General features: G+C 39.8%; 1 protein-coding gene across 3 annotated transcripts in view; it reads left to right on the top strand.

The window, feature by feature from the left end:
• AGO4 (argonaute RISC component 4) overlaps nucleotides 1–18,669 on the top strand; it is a 34,181-nt gene extending 15,512 nt beyond the window's left edge. Inside the window, exons 8-18 of one of the 3 annotated variants that reach the window (XM_037021280.2) lie at nucleotides 1,342–1,489; nucleotides 1,743–1,862; nucleotides 1,984–2,112; nucleotides 2,360–2,493; nucleotides 3,587–3,771; nucleotides 4,816–4,975; nucleotides 7,301–7,616; nucleotides 7,759–7,893; nucleotides 12,213–12,314; nucleotides 12,571–12,770; nucleotides 14,867–18,669. In XM_037021280.2, coding sequence (XP_036877175.1) covers nucleotides 1,342–1,489; nucleotides 1,743–1,862; nucleotides 1,984–2,112; nucleotides 2,360–2,493; nucleotides 3,587–3,771; nucleotides 4,816–4,975; nucleotides 7,301–7,616; nucleotides 7,759–7,893; nucleotides 12,213–12,314; nucleotides 12,571–12,770; nucleotides 14,867–14,975 — 1,738 coding nt within the window. In that variant the 3' untranslated portion in view covers nucleotides 14,976–18,669. The remainder of the gene's footprint in view (nucleotides 1–1,341; nucleotides 1,490–1,742; nucleotides 1,863–1,983; nucleotides 2,113–2,359; nucleotides 2,494–3,586; nucleotides 3,772–4,815; nucleotides 4,976–7,300; nucleotides 7,617–7,758; nucleotides 7,894–12,212; nucleotides 12,315–12,570; nucleotides 12,771–14,866) is intronic. The other 2 variants (XM_037021281.2, XM_037021282.2) reach the window with 2 other exon arrangements.
• The last annotated feature ends 1,333 nt before the right edge of the window (nucleotides 18,670–20,002 follow it).

The raw sequence follows: 20,002 nt of genomic DNA on the forward strand, positions 1-20,002 counted from the left end.
TGCTGAATTCAGATATTAGTTCTTGTAGTTTTAGAGTGGATTCTGTAGGGTTTTTTGTGTACAATATCATGTCTTCTGCAAACAGTGACAGTTTAACTTCTTCCTTGCCAATCTGGATATCTTTTATTTCTTTGTGTTGTCTGATTGCCGTGGCTAGTGATATACAATCTTATGATGGTTTCACATATGCAACACAGTGGATCAACAATTACCCATATTATTAAGTCTTCACCTTCTCCATTCTGGTCACTGTCTCTCTATGTAGAAAGATGTTATAGAGCTCATTAATTGTATTCTCCATGCTATGCTAATGTCTCCATGAACTACCTATATTGTGATTGTGAATTGTAGTGCCTCTTAATCTCCTTCTCCCTCCCCAAACACCCTCCCTAACCTCTCCCCTTTGATAACCACAAGTCCCTTTTCTGTGTCTATGGGTCTACTGCTATTTTGTTCCTTCTGGTTTTGCTTTGTTTTTATACTCCACAAATGAGTGAAATCACTGGTATTTGTCTTTCTCCACCTGGCTTATTTCACTGAGCATAATACCCTCTAGATCCATCCATGTTGTTGCAGTGGCAGGATTCTTATTATTGTGCCAGATGTTTGAGATAATTTGCCCACTGGAAGAGCCAAAAAAAGAAATCATGCCCCTCCAGTTCATACCACATATCCTGGCACAGTCTCAGTTTCATGTATATGGTCTTGTTGCCTCTAAATCTACATGTATTTATCCTGGTTTGAGAATCTGAAAATGTGGCCCCAATAGCTGTGTTACACTCGTTTTACAAAAGTTCTCTTAAGCAAATAAAACTCCTGTGTGGATGACCCTGGCTCCTTGTTTGGATTTAATTATCTATAAGAAGCCAACAGGAGAATGTATTTGTATCTGTGGGTGTTAACTAGCCTCCACTGAGTCTATGTATCTGTATCAGTATTTGTATCTGTAGGTGTTAACTAGCTTCTAGTGAGTCTATGTCTTGTCTGGCTCTGCAGCTTCTTCTTGTTTTAAATTCTTAATTAAATTTTAATTTAATATTAAATTAAAGCTTCTTCTTGTTTTAAATTCTTAATTAAATTTTAATTTAATGTTTTCTTGTCCAGCTTCAGTAAACTTGGAAAATGCCAACAGAAATTGTTATCTGATTAAACACTAAAATGACTTGAGTGAAAATGGTCAAATAAACATTGACCTATGTTTTTCTTTTTTTCACCCCCCACCCTCTGACCTATGTTTTCAAGTGACTGATTAAGGTAGAAAATGTTAGTAGGCATTTGTTTATTTGCTTGCTAAATTGAAAAAACTTGAAGAAATGTCTAAAAAGGCATTCTCTCCCATAGTTTTCCTTTACAGCTAGAAAATGGTCAAGCCATGGAATGTACAGTAGCTCAATATTTTAAGCAAAAGTATAGTCTACAGCTGAAATACCCCCATCTTCCCTGTCTCCAGGTGGGACAAGAACAAAAACATACATACCTGCCACTTGAGGTAAGCTAAACTCAATTTTGTTTTGCCAAATCTACTGATCTCTTGAATGAATTTAGGAAGAAAAGAACTGAGGGGTCTAAGCTAGTAGTAGAATTTAGTATTAATTTCTAAGATATTTTGGGCATATAACTTCACTATATAAAGGAATTTTCTTTATTATTTTTTTTAAATGGAAGATGTAAGATACAGTCTGGCAAAGGCTTAAGATACAGAAACCCATCACACGAACTGATTTCTGTTTGCCTCTTGGAAGGTCTGTAACATAGTGGCAGGACAGCGGTGCATAAAGAAGCTCACAGACAATCAGACTTCCACGATGATCAAAGCCACTGCAAGATCCGCTCCTGACAGACAGGAAGAAATCAGTAGACTGGTCAGTAAAGCATGGTCTTTAAGATAAGCTAGCTTTAAGATGAAAAAACCAAATAACAGAAAACTCTTGATGGGACACAGTTATTCTGGTTTTCATATATGTAGGCTTTCCTGTTCTTTAGGTGAAGAGTAACAGCATGGTGGGTGGACCTGATCCATATCTTAAAGAATTTGGTATTGTTGTCCACAACGAAATGACAGAGCTCACAGGGCGGGTACTTCCAGCACCAATGCTGCAGTACGGAGGCCGGGTAAGCCCTGCGTTTTGTTCAGCAAGCTTATTCCAACGACCAATCAGACAGAGACTAATCCAGGGTTTTCCACTACACCACACCGAACTGGCCCATAGTTTTGCTCATTACTGCTCTTTGTCTTAGCTAATACCAAGTAGAGTTTTGTTTAATCCCCTCATCAATATTAAAATGGCCTTAGATTGTAATGTCTTTTCTCTTTTCTTTTGTTTCTTTTCTTTCTTTCTTTCTTTTTTTTTTTTTAAAGAATAAAACAGTAGCCACACCCAACCAGGGTGTCTGGGACATGCGAGGAAAGCAGTTTTATGCTGGCATTGAAATTAAAGTTTGGGCAGTTGCTTGTTTTGCGCCTCAGAAACAATGTAGGGAAGATTTACTAAAGTGAGTATCTTCATATTTTCAGCTTAGTAATATCCCTTCCAGATATGAAAATACCATCCTTATGTGAATGTGCGGTATGCACAGGCACTAAATCCCAGATTCCTAGAGTGGCACCATCTGGCTATAGGAAAAAGACTTTGTATTACAGTAAATTGCAAACTTGGGAATTACATTAAGAATCTGACTCAGCTTCCTTACGTTTAGAGCAGAAATCTGTGACTAACAAGGCTGAAGCAGCGCTGGTTGGCAAATGCTTGAGTTCTCAGTGAAGCTTCTTTTGGTATTAATTGTATCTTTCCAGCTAAGATAAAAGCTAGTTCATTTTTAATTATTATAATTTACTAGTGAGCTTGTTTTACTGCAGGGTCACTGACTGAGATCATTGGTTCATGCCTTACAGGTGCAGCTATCTATACAAAGGAAGTTAGTGAGAAGGGTGGGAAAAATAAGCAGGAAAAGAGAACTGGGGTGAAAGAAAGGAATCCTACAAAATATTGGCAAATGCACAAAAGAAATTATTCTGAATGCTTCCCACGTAGATTAAAGTAACTTCTCAAATCTAAAATTTTAAACTTCACAATGAATTTTGCTTTATTTTAAAGTGATAATTTCTTTTGACATCGCTATTGAATTGAGTCTGTTAGAAGTTTAAATGTAATCCTAAATACACTTATTTTGCGTTTTCAAGTTCTCAGTTGAAAACAAGCTTACCCAACTATTCTTGTGTCAGGCCTACAAAAATACCTGAAGTTTTGACTTTGCTTTTCTTCAGTCTGGAACTACTGACTTGACAGTTTAAAAAACTATTTGAACAGGAATGTTATTCTGTTCCCTGGGGCCCAGCAGAGGCATAATTATTTAAAAATTCAAAATGGGCATCTGATGGCTTGATAACATAGATTCTTGGGCATTATAATTCAGTGATACCATTGGCAGTCGATTTTTGGCAATTAAAGATTTTTTATTGTTTATTTGTTTTGTTTCTAATTTGGGCTAGGAATTTGCATAACTGAAAGAAGTGACTTAGAGGGAAATAAACGCTAAGAATATACTCTGAAATGAAAGCATTGTGCCACTGGTTCTATTTCTACAGGAGTTTCACTGACCAGCTCCGTAAAATCTCTAAGGATGCAGGAATGCCCATCCAAGGTCAACCATGTTTCTGCAAGTATGCCCAAGGTGCAGACAGCGTGGAGCCCATGTTTAAACATCTGAAAATGACATACGTGGGCCTACAGCTAATAGTGGTTATCTTGCCTGGGAAGACACCAGTATATGGTATGGGCCCCTTTAATGTTGAATGAGGGATGATTTCAAGGAGTAGGTGTAACAGTCGAGATAAGCAAGATTATGCTGTAGGCACAAACAACCCCAGCATCTCAGTGGCTCAGAGCAACAAAGGTTTATTTTTTGCTCCTGCTGTATGTCCATTGAAGGTAGACTGAGGCCTCTGCTCCATGTCATCCTATTATTTTCACTCTGGGATGCAGATTGGCAGAGCAGTCTCTATTTGAAATGTTGCTAGCTCCATAGCATAGAGAAAAGAAAACTCTGAAAAATTCTTAACATCGCAACACCAGCTGCCACAGCCAGCCACATGGCCTCTCCCAACTTCTGTGAGGGGAGTGGGAATGAGGGCTGGGGCATACAGTGCAATTTTACCATAGTCCCCAAAACAGGAAGAACTGGAGTGTTTCCTGAAAAGCACTTAGGAATATGAGAGTAGGGAAGAGTGAAGGAGGCTACCACTTCCAGAAAAGGAGGTGTGTAGTTTGTAACTATTATAAGAACCATGATACAAAGTTTGTTTGGCTATCACTTAAGTAAGGGATTTGGGAACTACAGACCAGCTGCATGTCTTCAACCTTCTCTATATTTGTATCTTTTGTTACCTTCTGTTTCTCTCTAGTGTTTAGAGAAGAAAAAGGGAAGACAAAAACTGAAAATTCAATGGGTTGACAAGTCTGCTGAGAGGGAGCAGCTGGGGAGACTGATTCTTTTGCCAGCCCAGTCCTGTGGGAAAAGTAGCCTTAAGGGACTGAATGAGTGGAGGCAGGCAGCATTTCCAAATAAAGGAAGTGAGGGAGCTTCAAGGCCTGCAGGAGGGAAGAAAAGGGGAGGGAGAGGGCCTATCCAAACTGAAAAAGAAGTTGCCCTGGGGATTTTGCAGGTGAAAGGACCACAAATGAAAAACATCTAGCATAGTGTACAGTGCATAGTAGGCACTCTGAAATGCTAATGTGTGGAGTTTTTTCCTCTACTCATAGTAATTAGGAGAATATTTAAATAATTCAAAAATAATTAATTAACTTATTTTTGTAGCGGAGGTGAAACGTGTTGGAGATACCCTCCTGGGTATGGCCACACAGTGTGTCCAGGTAAAAAATGTTGTGAAGACCTCACCCCAAACCCTTTCCAACCTTTGCCTGAAGATAAATGCAAAGCTTGGAGGAATTAACAATGTGCTTGTACCTCATCAAAGGTAAGATTCTGAACTTGTTTTTCCCACTTTTTTATTAAGCTCTAATGTAACTTACAGTAAAGCATACAAATCTCAAATATGTGTTTTGATTACTTTTTCTTATATATGTATACACTCATGTAACCACCCCCCAGGTTAAGATACAGAGCATTTCCAGCACTTCACCAGGCTTCCTTGTGGCCCCTCCTAATAGATAACCCCCCAAGGTAACCACTATTCTGGCTTCTATCACCATATATTAGTTTTGCCTGTTTTTGAGCTTCATATAAATGGAACCACACAGTGCATAATATATTGTGTCTGTCTTCTTTTGGTCTGTATTCTGAATCTGAGATTCATTCAAGTTACTGTATTAAGTAGTTTATTCTTTTTCATTGTTGCATACTATTTCATTATATAAATATACCACAAACATTTAATCTATTCTACCATTGATGGAGATTCTTATATATTCATTATACAGTTCTTCTACATTTTTAGAGAACTTAGTATGCTTTCTCTTGTGTATATATCCAAAAGTGAAATTGCTAAATTAAAGTATACATATATTTAGCATTGATAGGTGCTGTTAAATTGTTTTCCAAAGTGGTTGTACCCATTTACAATTTCCACTGAGTGTTCTAGTTGCTCCATATTCTCCTTAACACTTGATAGTATCGGTCCTTTTAATTTTAGCCATTTTAAATCTCATTACAATTTTAATTTGTATTCCCCTGGTGACTAATCACGGTGAGCACATGTTCATATGTTTACTGGTATTTAGACATACTCTTTTGGGATGAGTGTGTTCAGTTCCTTGCCCATTTCTTAGATTGGGTTGTTAATCTTTACATTAATTTGTAGTTTCCTTATCTGTTGAGATAGTATCTGACTTGTTAACTCTAAAATGTTTTTAAGTGCAATTCTGTATGTGAAAGTAATTTGAAAAGTTAAATTTAGGATTATGGTATTAGTCATTGCTGTACTTGAGAAGAATGTGAAATGAGTGTCTTATTCTTGTACAATCATGTCACAATTCTCACTTTTATCTTTAACTAAAACTTGTAGGTAACAAAATCCTTCCTGTAGATGAGGTATACTGGCCATGGGGAAGTTAACCTAAAGTGTGAAGTCATTTAATTTTAGCCAAAAATTTGAGAAAATAGCATAGTGGCTTAGAGTGCATACTTTGGTGTCAGACTTCCTGGGTTTGGATTCTAGCTTTACCACTTCCTAGCTGTGTGATCCTGGGCAAGTTTCCTTATCCTCTTGTGGCTATTTTTTAAGTCTGGAAAATTGAAATAATATCTGTACCACCTGCACAGAACTGTCGTGAGGGCTAAATGAAGTAATACACATAAAGTGCTTAGCTCAGTGGCTGCTACATCAAGTATGTAAGCTGTTGTTATGTTATGTATGTATATGTTATAGATATTCCATCACTGCCCTACTGCTCTGTGCCAGGCCCATGTTGTGTGATGATACCTATAGAGAAATACAAGAGCCTTTGTCCTAATAGAAGTATCTATTCCTTAGTACTTATTACATCTTTAGTACCTGTTACATGAGATTTTCAGATTTGGGATGCCTCCTATATTATACTTTAAGTATAAATACTGAGGCCCAAATCCTACCTTTGAGAATTTATGAGGGAAGCCTGCGTGATACTTTTCTCCTTCATTCCTTAGATGAATCAGTGCCAAATAAATGAATTCATTCTTTCAACAAATATTTATTGCATGCCAGCTGTGAGCTAGGTGGTGTCCTAGGCATTAGGGATACAGCAGTGAACAAAACAAAACAAAATTCCTGCCCTCATGAAGTTTATGTTCTACTGTGTGTAGACAACAAACAAAATGATTAAGCAAAATAAGTAAAATACGTAGTATAAGCGATAAGTACTATGGATAAAAGCAAAATAGGGAAGGAGATATATTTGGCTCTCTCCCCTGAGTCTCACATCTTCAGGAGAATTTGGGGTTTTTGTCCCAATTCCATGCACATTCTACAATTCTGTATCCATTGTAGAAATCCCAGGATCCCAAGCAAGCCTGTTCTGGGAACATTTTCCCTTTACATGTAGAGTTTGTTAAATTTGGGCGAGTCTTCCTCTATTTTAGTTCTTCCCATCCTACTATTGTAGAAAAACCATGTTGACTTCTTCAGTTCAGATTCATTGTACTGGGTGACACAGGTACTCACTGGGTCTTAGAGTTCTCTGCTAATTGGCACAAATCCTTATTTCTCTTTTAAGATTATAGCTGCAATTGTTATCAGTTGAGCTTGCTGAACACAAACATTTTCATCTGTATGTTTGAGTGTCAATGTCTCCTTAAATCTGAGCAGGCCCTCGGTGTTCCAGCAGCCCGTCATCTTCTTGGGAGCAGATGTCACGCACCCTCCTGCAGGGGATGGGAAGAAGCCTTCCATTGCCGCTGTTGTGGGCAGTATGGATGGTCACCCTAGCCGGTACTGTGCCACTGTTCGGGTGCAGACCTCCCGCCAGGAGATCTCCCAGGAGCTCCTCTATAGTCAGGAGGTAATCCAGGACCTTACCAACATGGTTCGAGAGCTGCTGATCCAGTTCTACAAATCCACACGCTTCAAACCCACTCGGATCATCTATTACCGTGGAGGGGTATCCGAGGGACAAATGAAACAGGTGCTCTCATTATCCTGCAGTTGCCCTTTGGAGCTTGTAGGTGTCTGAGGGAGCTTCCTCCCATCTGCCACTCTAGGGAAATCAGATCTGAAAGATACCAGGCAAGTTCTCAATTAAACATCATTCCATTTCTAAATCCTAGGTAGCTTGGCCAGAGCTAATAGCAATTCGAAAGGCATGTATTAGTTTGGAAGAAGATTACCGGCCAGGAATAACTTACATTGTGGTGCAGAAAAGACATCATACACGACTCTTCTGTGCAGATAAAACAGAGAGGGTAAGAAAATAATAGGATAAGCTTCATTATCTGCAAGTGAATGTGTTTTGTGTGAGTATATATACATATGATTTTTTTCCCTGAAAGCAGAAGTAGCTAATAATAATTTAATAAATATACTAACTCCAGTTGAGCTTAGATGATCAATTTTGGATGATACAGGTTTCAAGACTGCATATTTCTCTTGTCTGAAAAAAATGGCTGGTTTCTAGGGCTTTTGCAGAGGAGGTCAAAAACATGCCAGTTGCTCCTTGGTGATACAGGCAACTTCCAAAGGGAAGGTTTATCTACTTGGACTTTATTGCCATTTGCTACTTCTTGTTCCCAGTGCCTAAAGCATGGTTCTAGTGCATAAAGAAGAGTTTCTCTTCCAAATGATTTTTTACATCAGTGCAGGCTGTTCTTAGGGAACATACTTTGAAAGTTTATGATGTCACACTTACTATTGGCAAGTTACTTAACTTCTCTAAGCCATAATGCTCTGAACTGTAAGATGTAAATATAAAATACCTATCTCCCAGGGTTGTAAAGATTAAATTAATAAATGAATGTTGATCTTGGGGTACAATTCCCAGAACTTGATAAAAATCATTTGGTATAATCTATAATCTGTTATCTATGTGTAAAACTAGGTAAATTATAGGTACATAATATTGGGTGACTTTGCTTCTGTGATATTTCCTAGGACATGACTTCATCTTTTCCAGGCCCTCCCTGGTGTACCCTTAGGGAGACCGGTTCTTTCTGTTGCCTAATCTTGTAATCTTGTAGGTCACTCCCAATATTTTCTAGCACACCCTTAGTTTTTGTCTCTAATCCAAGGCTGAGCTGGTTATTTTTGTTTTCTGGATCATTGGAAAGCTAAGGTTTTGTCATTGGGCTCCAGGTCCAACCAACCAGCTCAGATTCAAAGTGCTGTCTTCTAAGCTGCCCAAACTCTAACTTAGTAGTACTTCTTAGATTCTGCTAATACAAATTCTCTGAAATTTTGCCCAGGCTCTGGTCAGAAAATATCCTGCCAACTCCTCCTTAACTGCATTGTCACCTCTCCATCCCTCTGTCAATTTGCTATCCATGTAGCTTTAGGACCTGGATTATCTTTCTGAAACCACAAACTATCTCATTGTTTGGTTCTTTACTATCCAGTGTCACTCCTGACCTTTTAAGATTGACAGCCCCAGTCCTTGGTCTACTTTGTATCCCTGACACTGACCAATTTAGAGAATCTATAATCCTCTAAGCATGCCTTTTACCAATCTCCAACTCTGGATCAGTCCACTTGCCCATTTCTTTTGCTTTTCCTCTCAGACTGGTAGCAATTACTGAGGAAAAAAAGCCACTTATCTAATAATGGAATATAACACACTCATAAAAATAAATATAAGCCAGGCCTTTGATGGTGCTGCAGTTTTTTTTAATTAATCCTGTCTCCCATAGCATCTGTTCCAAACCTCTATACTCTTCTCAGCTCCCCAACAATCCATGATGCTTTCATTGCCAGCAAGTTATACTGCCAACAATAGAACAACCCTCTATTTCCCCCCAGAAAACATGAATTTTTTCAACTTCTTCTCCTTCCTTTCAAATTTAGTTTAGTCTTGTGTTTTCTTATCTCCTTTGCATCTCAGAGGCTAATCTCTCCACCTGTGCTCTCTTTTTCTCCACTTATGCTTTTGTTCTAATCATTTCTGCCTTCTCTAGAGTCTCCCTGCATCAATTAGCCATTGTTTCTCAAAATTTCCATTTTTCCCATTCTATTGCTGCCTCCTCCTCACCCTTAAAAGTTTCTCATCTCTTTCTCAGTCGTCCTGATAAACGTACCTTCACTTTGCTTCCTCAGTCCAGCCACCTTATCTTTCCTTCATTTCATGACCAAACTTTTAGAAGAAAAGTGACTTTCTGTCTGTACTTTGTCAGTTCCCTGGAGCCTAACTTCAGTTCCAGTGATGGGGCAGAAGTTGTTCTCTCAGTGACTTGCTCATGTCTGATTGAGCAATACCTTGTCAGGTTCCCCGACTGGCCTCTTTGCAGCACTTATAGCTACCACCTCCTCTGGCCTTAGCAATGTGACTTTCCAGGATTACTATCCTCTATAATCAGGCTTTCTTTGGCTCATCTCAATTTCAACTCTATTGCATCTTGCCCACTATTCTGGATTTACTTATTTACTTAGGTGTTCCTAAATAGGTATGTGCAGCCACAGATGTTTCTGTGCAGTTCCTGATCTGTACTTTCAGTTGCAGACGTATTTACTAGATGCTCTGTAGCCCTTTTACCAATCAAGATAGGCTAGGCCGTGCTGTGGTAACAGAAAACCCCAAAGTCTTAGTGGCTTGTAAAGATTTATTTCTTGCTCACATTACACATTCAGTGTAGCCATGCTGCAGCTGTGACCCTGCTGTTCTCCCTTTAGAACCTAGGCTGACAGAGAAGCCTCTAACTGGAGCATCGCCAGTCACTGTAGTAAAGGGGGAAAAAACACAACAGGCCGTATGCTGGCTCTTAAAGCTTCTGCCCAGAAGTAACACATTTCAGGCCGCATTTTATTAGTCCAAGCAGATCACATGGCCACTCCTGAGTTAATTGGGTGGGGATGTATAATCCTCCCCCAGGGAGTGGCAGGGGAGCATTTGGCACCAGCAGTAGAATCTACCACAGGCATTTCAAGCAAAACACGTCTAAACCTTCTACTTATTGTTTTATCCTCATCCAAAGCCTAGTCCTCCCCCTATTTTCCTTTTCATCTGTTATTTGGCACCACTGTATGTTAAATCAGCCAAAGTAGAAACTCAGAGTTGGCTTTTTATTCTCCTTCTTTGCTGTCCCACCATATCCAGTTGGTCAAATAGTCCTCTGCATTCTGCCCTGGAATCTCATCTCCATTCTTCCTCTTGTGTATTCCCTCTGCCCTAGGCAGAACTCTTCTGCATTGCAGGAGGCTCCTAGCAGTCCCCTGCCTCCATCCTTCCTTCACAGATGTATCCTCCACCTGCTATGAGGGCTAGGTTTTTAAAATACAAATCTGATCTTACCTCTCCAGTGCTCAAAAATCTTCCTGTAGCCCCCCTTGGCTATTACGTGCTGTCCTATGGTGTTCAGTGTTTTCCCAAGGTAGCCAAAACACATATTAATTTCATCTTTCCACTATGCCCTTACACTTCTGTTTCCCATATACTTTGGGTGTTTTTAGCCCTAGAATTACCACATCCATCCCACTCCCTTTTTTTCATTGTTTTTATTAAGGTATAATATAGATACAGGGAAATTCAGCCTTTTTAGTGTACTGTTCTGCATGTTTTTGACAAATGCATATAGTGCTGTCACAACCATCTCAATAAAGACATGGAATGCTTCCATCACACACACAAATTCTTTCATGCCCTTCTGTAGTCAACCCTTTCCCTCACCTGCAGCCCCTGACAACTATCGATACGTAGTCTATCCTTATAGTTTTGTTTTTTTCCACGATGTCATGTAAGCGGAATTTCATAGCCTTTGGCCTGGCTTCTCTTACTTAGTATAATACATTTGAGATGCATCCAAGTTATTGTGTCTGTCAGTAGTTTGTTTCTTTAAAGTGCTGAGGAGCATTTCATAATATTGATGAGCCACAGTTTGTTTATCCATTCCTGACTTTAGGGGATATTTAGAATGTTTCTCATTTTCATTCCCCCCCAACCCTTTTCAACTCCTACTTATTCTTAAGACATGGCTCGGCTAAGTCCTCCCACTAGCTTTTCCTGGTGCCTCCATAATGCCCTTATTACATTGCTTTGCAGTTCATCATCTGTAGTGTTCGTGAAGGGCAGGAGGACAGTTTCTCTGCTGCAGAGCCTTGCGCTTTGGCGCTCAAGCAATAATTGTTGAATTGAACATGCCTACATCCCCTTCTTCCATGCCATCACCTATTTAGGTTCTCATCTTTAGATTCCAACTGATTTTTTAAAGGTATTCCCCTCCCCCAGGAAGCTTATTCAACATAAATGTCTTCCTTTTCTCCCACCTCTGTGAACATGCCAATGCGTCGCATGTAAATAGCTGGCGATAATGCAGCCCAAAGCCACAGGGAAAATCATTCTTTGTCTGGACTTCCCTAGAGAAACCGCAGAGTATATCTGTTTGAGAAAAGACTTGAAGATGAAATAGTTGGGCTCCAAGAAAGTTATAGAAAATTCAACATCTTGAACTAAACAGGTTTTCAAGACTTCCTTAAGAGCAGTTTACTAACTTGTTACCAATTAACACATAAAAGGAAAAAAAATGACCTGAGCTCATTTTGGTACTTTGATGACTAATTATACCTTTCTTGTTGTTGTTAGGTGGGGAAAAGTGGCAATGTGCCTGCAGGCACTACAGTGGATAGCACCATCACACATCCATCTGAGTTTGATTTCTACCTCTGTAGTCATGCAGGAATTCAGGTAATTTGGAAGCTGGTCCAGATCTTTGATTTGATAGGGAGATGTTTACAAATTCAGCAGCTAGCTTGAATAGAGTTGTTATTAAATACTGTGCATAACTTTGTTAATGCTCATATCCCAGAACTGTTATCTTTCGGTCTAGGCATCTGCATGGAGCTATGCTAGGCAGGAATACTTCTGAATTTAAGGAGTAGGTTTCATTTCTTCTCTCTTAGCTCATGTCAGAAATGTATTAATCATAAACTTGTCTCTCCAGGGAACCAGCCGTCCTTCACATTACCAGGTCTTGTGGGATGACAACTGCTTCACTGCAGATGAGCTCCAGCTACTCACTTACCAGCTATGTCACACCTATGTGCGGTGCACACGCTCGGTCTCTATTCCGGCCCCTGCATATTATGCCCGGCTTGTAGCATTCAGGGCAAGGTATCATCTGGTGGATAAAGATCATGACAGGCAAGTTTCTCAGGCAAAATAAAACCTCTTTCTGTCTATGCTAACAGCATATTAAAAGAAAAAAAAAAGCTACTACAAAATCTTTCTGAAAGAGTTAAACTTCCTTTTAGGTTTTACATTTCAAGGAGTGAGTAAAATTGCATGTGCCTTTGAGAGCTTATAATGTAACTTTAGGTCCAAGAAGTGCTCAGGCTTGTTCCTACTTGTATGATGTCTAAGGTCTGCCCAGGGAAAGGAGGCTCACCTGGAGCTGCCTTTGGTTTTCCAGGAGAGCCAAATGCATTACAGTTATGCCCAGGTCCTGAGCAGCCTCAAAAGGTGGTCTGCACAGTGCCCTGGCTCCGATCAGAACAGTCCCAGGCCCGAGGCTTCCACTTCATTCAAGGGGAGTCCTGACCAGTTCCCTTTGCTTTCAGTAAAATCTGGAAGATGTACCAGAGGTTGCTTGGGTGTGTGGGGATGTGGAGAGGAGGGGTGCCACCATTCTCACCCGCAAATAGGCATCTCAAAAGAATCAGATGTTTTGGCCTGTTACTGAGCTAACCAAGTTAAATAGCTAAACAAGCTCTCTGCGTTCATTTTCTTTTCCAAATGACCATCTGTGAAGTGTAGCAGTTTCTGGGCTCTTCCCCAACTCTGAATTCAGCTGCTGAATAGTAGACATTCCATTGCAAGTCTATTTCTGTAAGGGTTGAAAATACACTATTATGGAAAATGCCCAGCTGTGGCTTTGTACCTTCCATTCTGTAAATGTATATTATTGATTCATTCATTCATTTAACACATTTATTAGGTATTGACTGTGTGCCTAGCACTGTGCTAGGTACATTGGAAAGGAAGACAAATGTTTCCTGGGATTTTGTTTCAGTATGGGAGATAATACAGGCACCCAGAGCAGACAGTTAACCGCAAGCAGTATAGGTGAGCGTGCAATGGGACATCAGAGGAAAAGCTGTTAGAGAAGATTTCATAACTGGATGGGTAAGATTTGGCTCTACAAAGAAGAGGAAAGGATTTTCCAGGCAGAGGAACAATGGGCACAAAGAAGAGAAAGCAAGTGACATGTTTGGACAATAGCAAGTTCTTTTTGGCTGGAGCATATTAAAGGGGAACGGTAGGCATGAAGCTGGAAAAGTATGTTAGAGCAAGATTGTCTTTGTTAAATGTAAAAAGCTATTCCTGGGATAAAATAGGCAGTACCTAACAGTTAATTGGATGTGATGGGAGAGAAGAGGATAGAGTAAAAGATAACCAAGACTTTGATCCTGGATGATAAGGGTAATAATAATTAAGGTGGGGAAGTCAGAGAGGGATAGTGATTTACAGTTTACCAAGCCTTTTATGTCACACAGTACCCTTAAGAGGTATGTTCAGAAGTTGTTAACTGTTCTCCTAAAAGACCAAAGTTCAGAGGAGTTATTCCCTATCAAGTCCCCATGGCTAGTGAGGGGAAGACAAGCAAAAACTGATGACATAGTGACATTTTCTGAGTGGCAAGTATGTTCCAGCACTGTGCTAGGCACATCCATTTAGTCATTCAACAAATGGTTATGGAGGCTTTACTATGTCTCAGGCCCTAGGTAGTCAGTGATGAGTAAGACAAAGCTGCTGCTTTCTTGGAGTTTATATCCCAGTGGGAAAACAAATAATTGTCTAATTAATCATTTAATTTCCACTGTGTTTAGTACCATGAAAGAAATGTAGAGTGTTCTGTAAAAGTATGTTCAGCCAGCTCCAACCTGAACTTTATAGTCTGGGAAGATTTCCTTGGGGGAAATGACATTTGACTGAAGCCTAAAGGACAAGTGGGCATTAAGCAGGCACAATGGGCAGTGGAAGTCCTAATGGAAGCACTGTTAAGGATTTGGGTCGTTCTGGACATTATTCTATTTAATTACTGCAACAGCCCATTAAATAAGTTGTGTTGCATTTTTCAGTTGAGCAAACTGGTGTTTAGAGACAAGACAAATTATTTGAAGAGCCACTGGTTCAGTGTAAGATCTTCGTGAATCCAGTACTATTTGTGCCATTTGAAACATGTGAAGTTTGAAGTTATCTTTTGTTACACCAGGTGTTCTGCTTTATTCTCTTCACAGTGCGGAAGGCAGTCATGTGTCAGGACAGAGCAATGGTCGGGATCCTCAGGCCTTGGCTAAGGCTGTGCAGATCCACCATGATACCCAGCACACAATGTATTTTGCCTGAGAGTCTCAGAAAAAGAACTCAACCAATTTGGCACCCTCATGCAGCCTCCAATGTTTCAAATGCTTACTGCCTCTACAGAGCCACGTTGACTTCAGATGGTCTTCTACCAGCAGCTCGGAATAGTTGCACTGAATCTATACTTCGCAGCACTGTCTGATGCATCAACAAAATTGAGCCATTTTTTAAAAGTAATAGATACTCATAGATTGTCTTTTCTGATGCACTGGACTGAATTTTTACCTCATCATGCAAAGGCTGATCAGCCTGAACTTTCTAAAGGACTTTACCAGAAAGGTTTCTATGGAATATTTTGCTAGCTGTGGTGTTCACCGCATCCCTCTAGTCTTACAAGAGAAGATTATTCCTTTTTTCTGTATTCATCAAATGGGGTGTATGCATAAATAAGTGGGAGAGAAAAACCAAACAATCTACTTCAGTTCAGCGTAATTATTTAATTGTGTGGGTCCATGGACTTTTTAATGGCCACTGCAAATGCCTTGAATGAGCATTAATTTTTAAAAGTTTTACAGAGTTTTATTAGTTTTACTACTTTATCTTATTGGTCTCTACAGACTTGTGCTGGTGCAAGTATAGGCTGCCAGGCAATTGCACTATATTTGGCTGCAGATTCAAACAGGCAGTTCTCTTATTTGGTTGACATTTGTGAATGTGTAACACAGAGGGAATACACATCACGGTGACAGATAACACTGCCATGGTAAAAGTACTCATGTTTCCCCTTTTGGAAAAAAAGTTAGCTTTTAGTGTTTTTCAAAGTTTTCAAAAGTGCCCATTTTATGCTGCTGTGTGGTTTGTTAGATCTAAATGATTTTTAAACTTTTCTCATAGAAAGTTAACTTTGGCAATAAACATTTTTTAAGGTCCCTCCTTTCCTCCCCCTAACAGTATAGTTTTCTAGATGAGATTTCGGTATGATTTTATCAGCTATTTCTTATAGACCATGATCTGGCAATTTCTGAAACTGGTCAGAAAAAACATATATTTCCATGCCTTTTTAAATAATAATTTTTATCAGTTTTATAGTCACAGTTGGTGTCCTGTTACTTTGTTTTAAAATAAGCTAGAACCAGGATGCTTACTTATTGGATGGGCTTTGCCAATCCTTAAGGTACATTTTTGAGTGATGCTGTAAGCTGCAAAAATGTGCCAGTATTTCAAACTTTCTTCCTGGGAAACAAGGTCACTCGCACAGTTACTTGCAGTGCAAATTTTTGCTTCTCTTTCAACCTGAAGCATACGTGGTGGGGTTTCCTTCCTTTTATTAAACTAAAACTGCATAGGAAAAGTTATTTCTTAATAGATTCTGGATTCCACTCACAAGGAGACGGGTTCCTTTCTTGTCCAAACAAAGGGAGCTGATGTAAAGCAAGCATCAGTGAAAATATAGGGGAAAATGTGTTTTGTATTTAGTGTAGATAACACTTTGTGAATGGACAACAGTTACATAGAGTCTTGGTAGTTCCAGCCAGTGTTTCCCCACCCAGATTTTACTGACTCCTAATTCTATATCCTGGAACCTCAAGAGTGAAAGCTGGAAAAGGGGATAAAAGCCTGGAGCCACACTCCATATGGCTGAGGAAGGTGCTGGGGAAGAAACAGATGTAGTAAAACTACTTGCCACCTCTGTTTGGAAACTGCTGGTGGGGAAACACTGTATGTGATGGTGAAGGGTGTTTGCTTGAACTCATTAGGTACAAATCTCTTAAACTAGCCTTCTCAAAATCCCAGCAATATAAAGCACTGTTTTTCTTCAGTCTTTTACACAAGCTTGTAAATACATTGAAGTTTACATTTCCTTGTGCTGTTGATCAGCGGCGCCACCAGTGTTTGCTGAGACTGGTCTTTGAGAGTTTTATAATGTATATTAAGTTCTACCGCTCGACAAGATGAGCACAGACGTCCTTATTCTCTGCATAAAGTGGGATGCTAGCAGGCTCTATCATTGAGGCACAACACAGGCAGGAACAAAGAGATGGCAGACGTTAATTTCTTAAAATTTCCCTTTTTTGCATATACCTCACTTGGCTACTACAAATCAGGACATGTTGGTGAGGGACTGGCTGCTGCTTTTATTCACACTTGTTCAGGGAGAGCACAGAAAATACCCTTCAGCATGGCCACCCTGGACCCAAGAGGAGGAAAAACAGCTTTTTTAGGAGAAGGAGGACTCACTAGAGTCCAGGATGGGAAGAACTCTTGGTGGCTGGCTGGCCGGCCAGCGGGTGCCACATCTGCACTTGAGTGCCTGGGCCTGCTTATTAATAACGCACAGAAACAGAGTCACTTCTCACCATCTCCTGGCATGTATGGATCAGGGAGCGAGGTGGAGTGCCAGGAAGCCCTGATAACTTGCCTGCAGTTGGGCTCTCTGCTCAGTCTTCAACTATACAGTTCGTACAACCTCAGTCAGTCCTCGTACACTGGGGCAAACCAGTGTGGTGGTGGAGGAAAAGCCGGGAGGCCTATTTTTATAGGAAAACAGTACCTTGAAGGGTGCAATGCTGTCGTTTTGGATGAAAGGAAATAAATATGGAAGAAGTAGGATTGTTGGGAAAAACTTGCTGAGGGGTGTAATCACTGCAGAATCAGAGTTGCAGCAATATCATTGCAAGCAAGTCTGAATGCATAGTTTTATTAATTTGGCTTGGCAATTTGTGTAACCCCTCCAGACTGACTGAACTGTTATGCATGTGTCAATCAATGGGAGGTGTGCATTCTCTAGAAGTAGATTTAGGCTGTTTGGTTTTTTAAAATGCAGCCTGTTTAGGCACTGTCATGTGGTGTGAAAGATTTCAGTGTAGCAATGCTAAAGAGTTATGGTTTGAGGATAAGGTGCAGGGACATTAAGAGAGTGGTGAAGATACAAATGTTGAAAAAATTATGTTTTGTTGTTGTTAGCTTGAACCTTGAGCAGTTTTATAAAGTGAACTAGATGGCTTAATGTAGCCAGCATTCTGGGCAAACAGAATATAAACTCATTCTTACTGTAAATTCTATTTGCTGCTTCCAAAGGTGATAATTTACAAGCAGACATGTTCTATATGGTCTGTATTTTAGGATCTGGTGCCCAGCCTATATCAAAGCTTACCTACCTGGCTCAGCTACCTACCCTTCCTATGGGAAAAGACAATTCATTGTTGAGGAAGGCTTACCCTCTCTGACCTGCCCTAGCGACCCTTTGTGGATGTGCTATAAGATTTTCCTGCTCAATAGCAAAGTGGTAGCTCTGCTTTCATTTTAAGAAAGTGGAGGCTGAGGGCATTGAATCAATACTGCTTCAACTCCAAAGATTTTTCCTTGTAAAATTAAAGGGAAGATCTTGTTATTAATGAACCATTTTCTTATCCCTTGCTATTGACATATTCATGCTCTTTATATGTCTAGTGGCTGAAAATGTTTGCATTTGTTCATTTGACTAATGGTGTAATTTTTGTTTTTATATTGTTAGACCTGTAATGTTTTAAAATGTATTTTATTAAATTTGAACTGGATGTATGTCTCTAGCAATACGAGGTACTTTCTAAACTATTATTAAGGGAGGGGCAGTGTCCTCATGTGGAGATAAGATGAAGGTTGTTTAAAGTTGGCATTTTTTTTTTTTTGGCCTGCAGGGATATTCTGTGTTCACGTGTCCAAAAAAGAATAAATTGGCATTCTTGTGCCACAAGTTGTTTTTCTTGTCAATTGTCTAATAAATATGGAGTATACTGTAATGGTAACACACATGGTTCTTTTTTAAAAAGTTTCCTCAGTTCAAGAAATAACAGAGGGAAAACATTGTGTTTTTAACGCCTGAGTCTCCCTATCCTTTGAGATTGTTGTTTGGGAATTTTGGAAGAGCTTTGCAGCAACATTTCACATATGAAAACTTTTACAAGATTCATCAGGGTTCTGGGTACAGCTCTTAATGGTGTGTTCTATTTAAGTAATGTTCTGAGAAAAACCTTCTGTCTCCAGAGGGCAGTATGACCACATGCTTTCAGACTGACTTCTCCAGGGGATGAGCTGCCCAAATTCACCGATCTGGAGCTATCCAATCTCCTATCTTCAAAAAAATACTCACCAGCAAGGTTCTTTTGTTAAGTCATGGCAGAGATAATGCAAAGACTTGCATAATATGGCCCTTATCCTTAGGGATTTTATAGTTTACCAGACGAGCAAGTCCTGCATACAACTAACTTTACTACAGATGATGCTTTTTTCCATCAGCATGATACCCTCCTCTTCATATTTATCCATTATCAAACATCGTAAACCCAGTATGTGCCAGACTCTGTTGAGGTGCTGGCAGGGAACACTGAGCAATAAAACTAAATTCTTCAAAGACTTCATTCTAATATGGCATGAGGTGGGGAGGAGGAGGCAGCGAGATTAACATGATCTGAATGGCTCATATATGCCAGTCACTTTATATTGACATCTTAATCTCAGCAACAATCCTTTGTGCTTGATAGTGGTGTTCTCATTTTAAAGATGAGTCAACTCCAAAAAGGTTAATAACACACACAATTACTGAGTGGCAAAGCTAGAATTTGAATCCCGATCTGTCTAACTTCCTTATACCTGCTGTTGAGCATGAAATTACAGGAATTTAGAAGGGGAACCAACAACTTTTGCCATAGGAATCAGGAAAGACTCTACAGTGGTGGTGAATTTGGGGATCATGAAGAGTGAGCAGGAGTTTGCTGAGGGGACTGTAGACACACTGTTCCCTTACAGATTACAGTAGCTATAATTTTTGTGTATCCAAATGCTTTCTCTTACTCTTTCTTGGATTATGGAATCTCTCTTTCTTATAAGAATCCCATTATTTTGTGTTTCAGGTGAGTCCAGATGACCTTCCTCCACCACCATGTGTATCATGTTCATGTCCACCCTTGAGTCAGATACTGGGGCATGTGTTAGACCAACCAGGAATGACTTGTGTGTCCACTCCTGTGTATGGGAGTGGCCAGCAAGTAGGGGACACACAGACCAATCAGCACCATTACAAGGCATGTGCCTCT

The sequence above is a fragment of the Manis javanica genome, chromosome 4, assembly GCF_040802235.1.
Source record: "Manis javanica isolate MJ-LG chromosome 4, MJ_LKY, whole genome shotgun sequence".
Classification (NCBI taxonomy): Eukaryota; Metazoa; Chordata; class Mammalia; order Pholidota; family Manidae; genus Manis; species Manis javanica.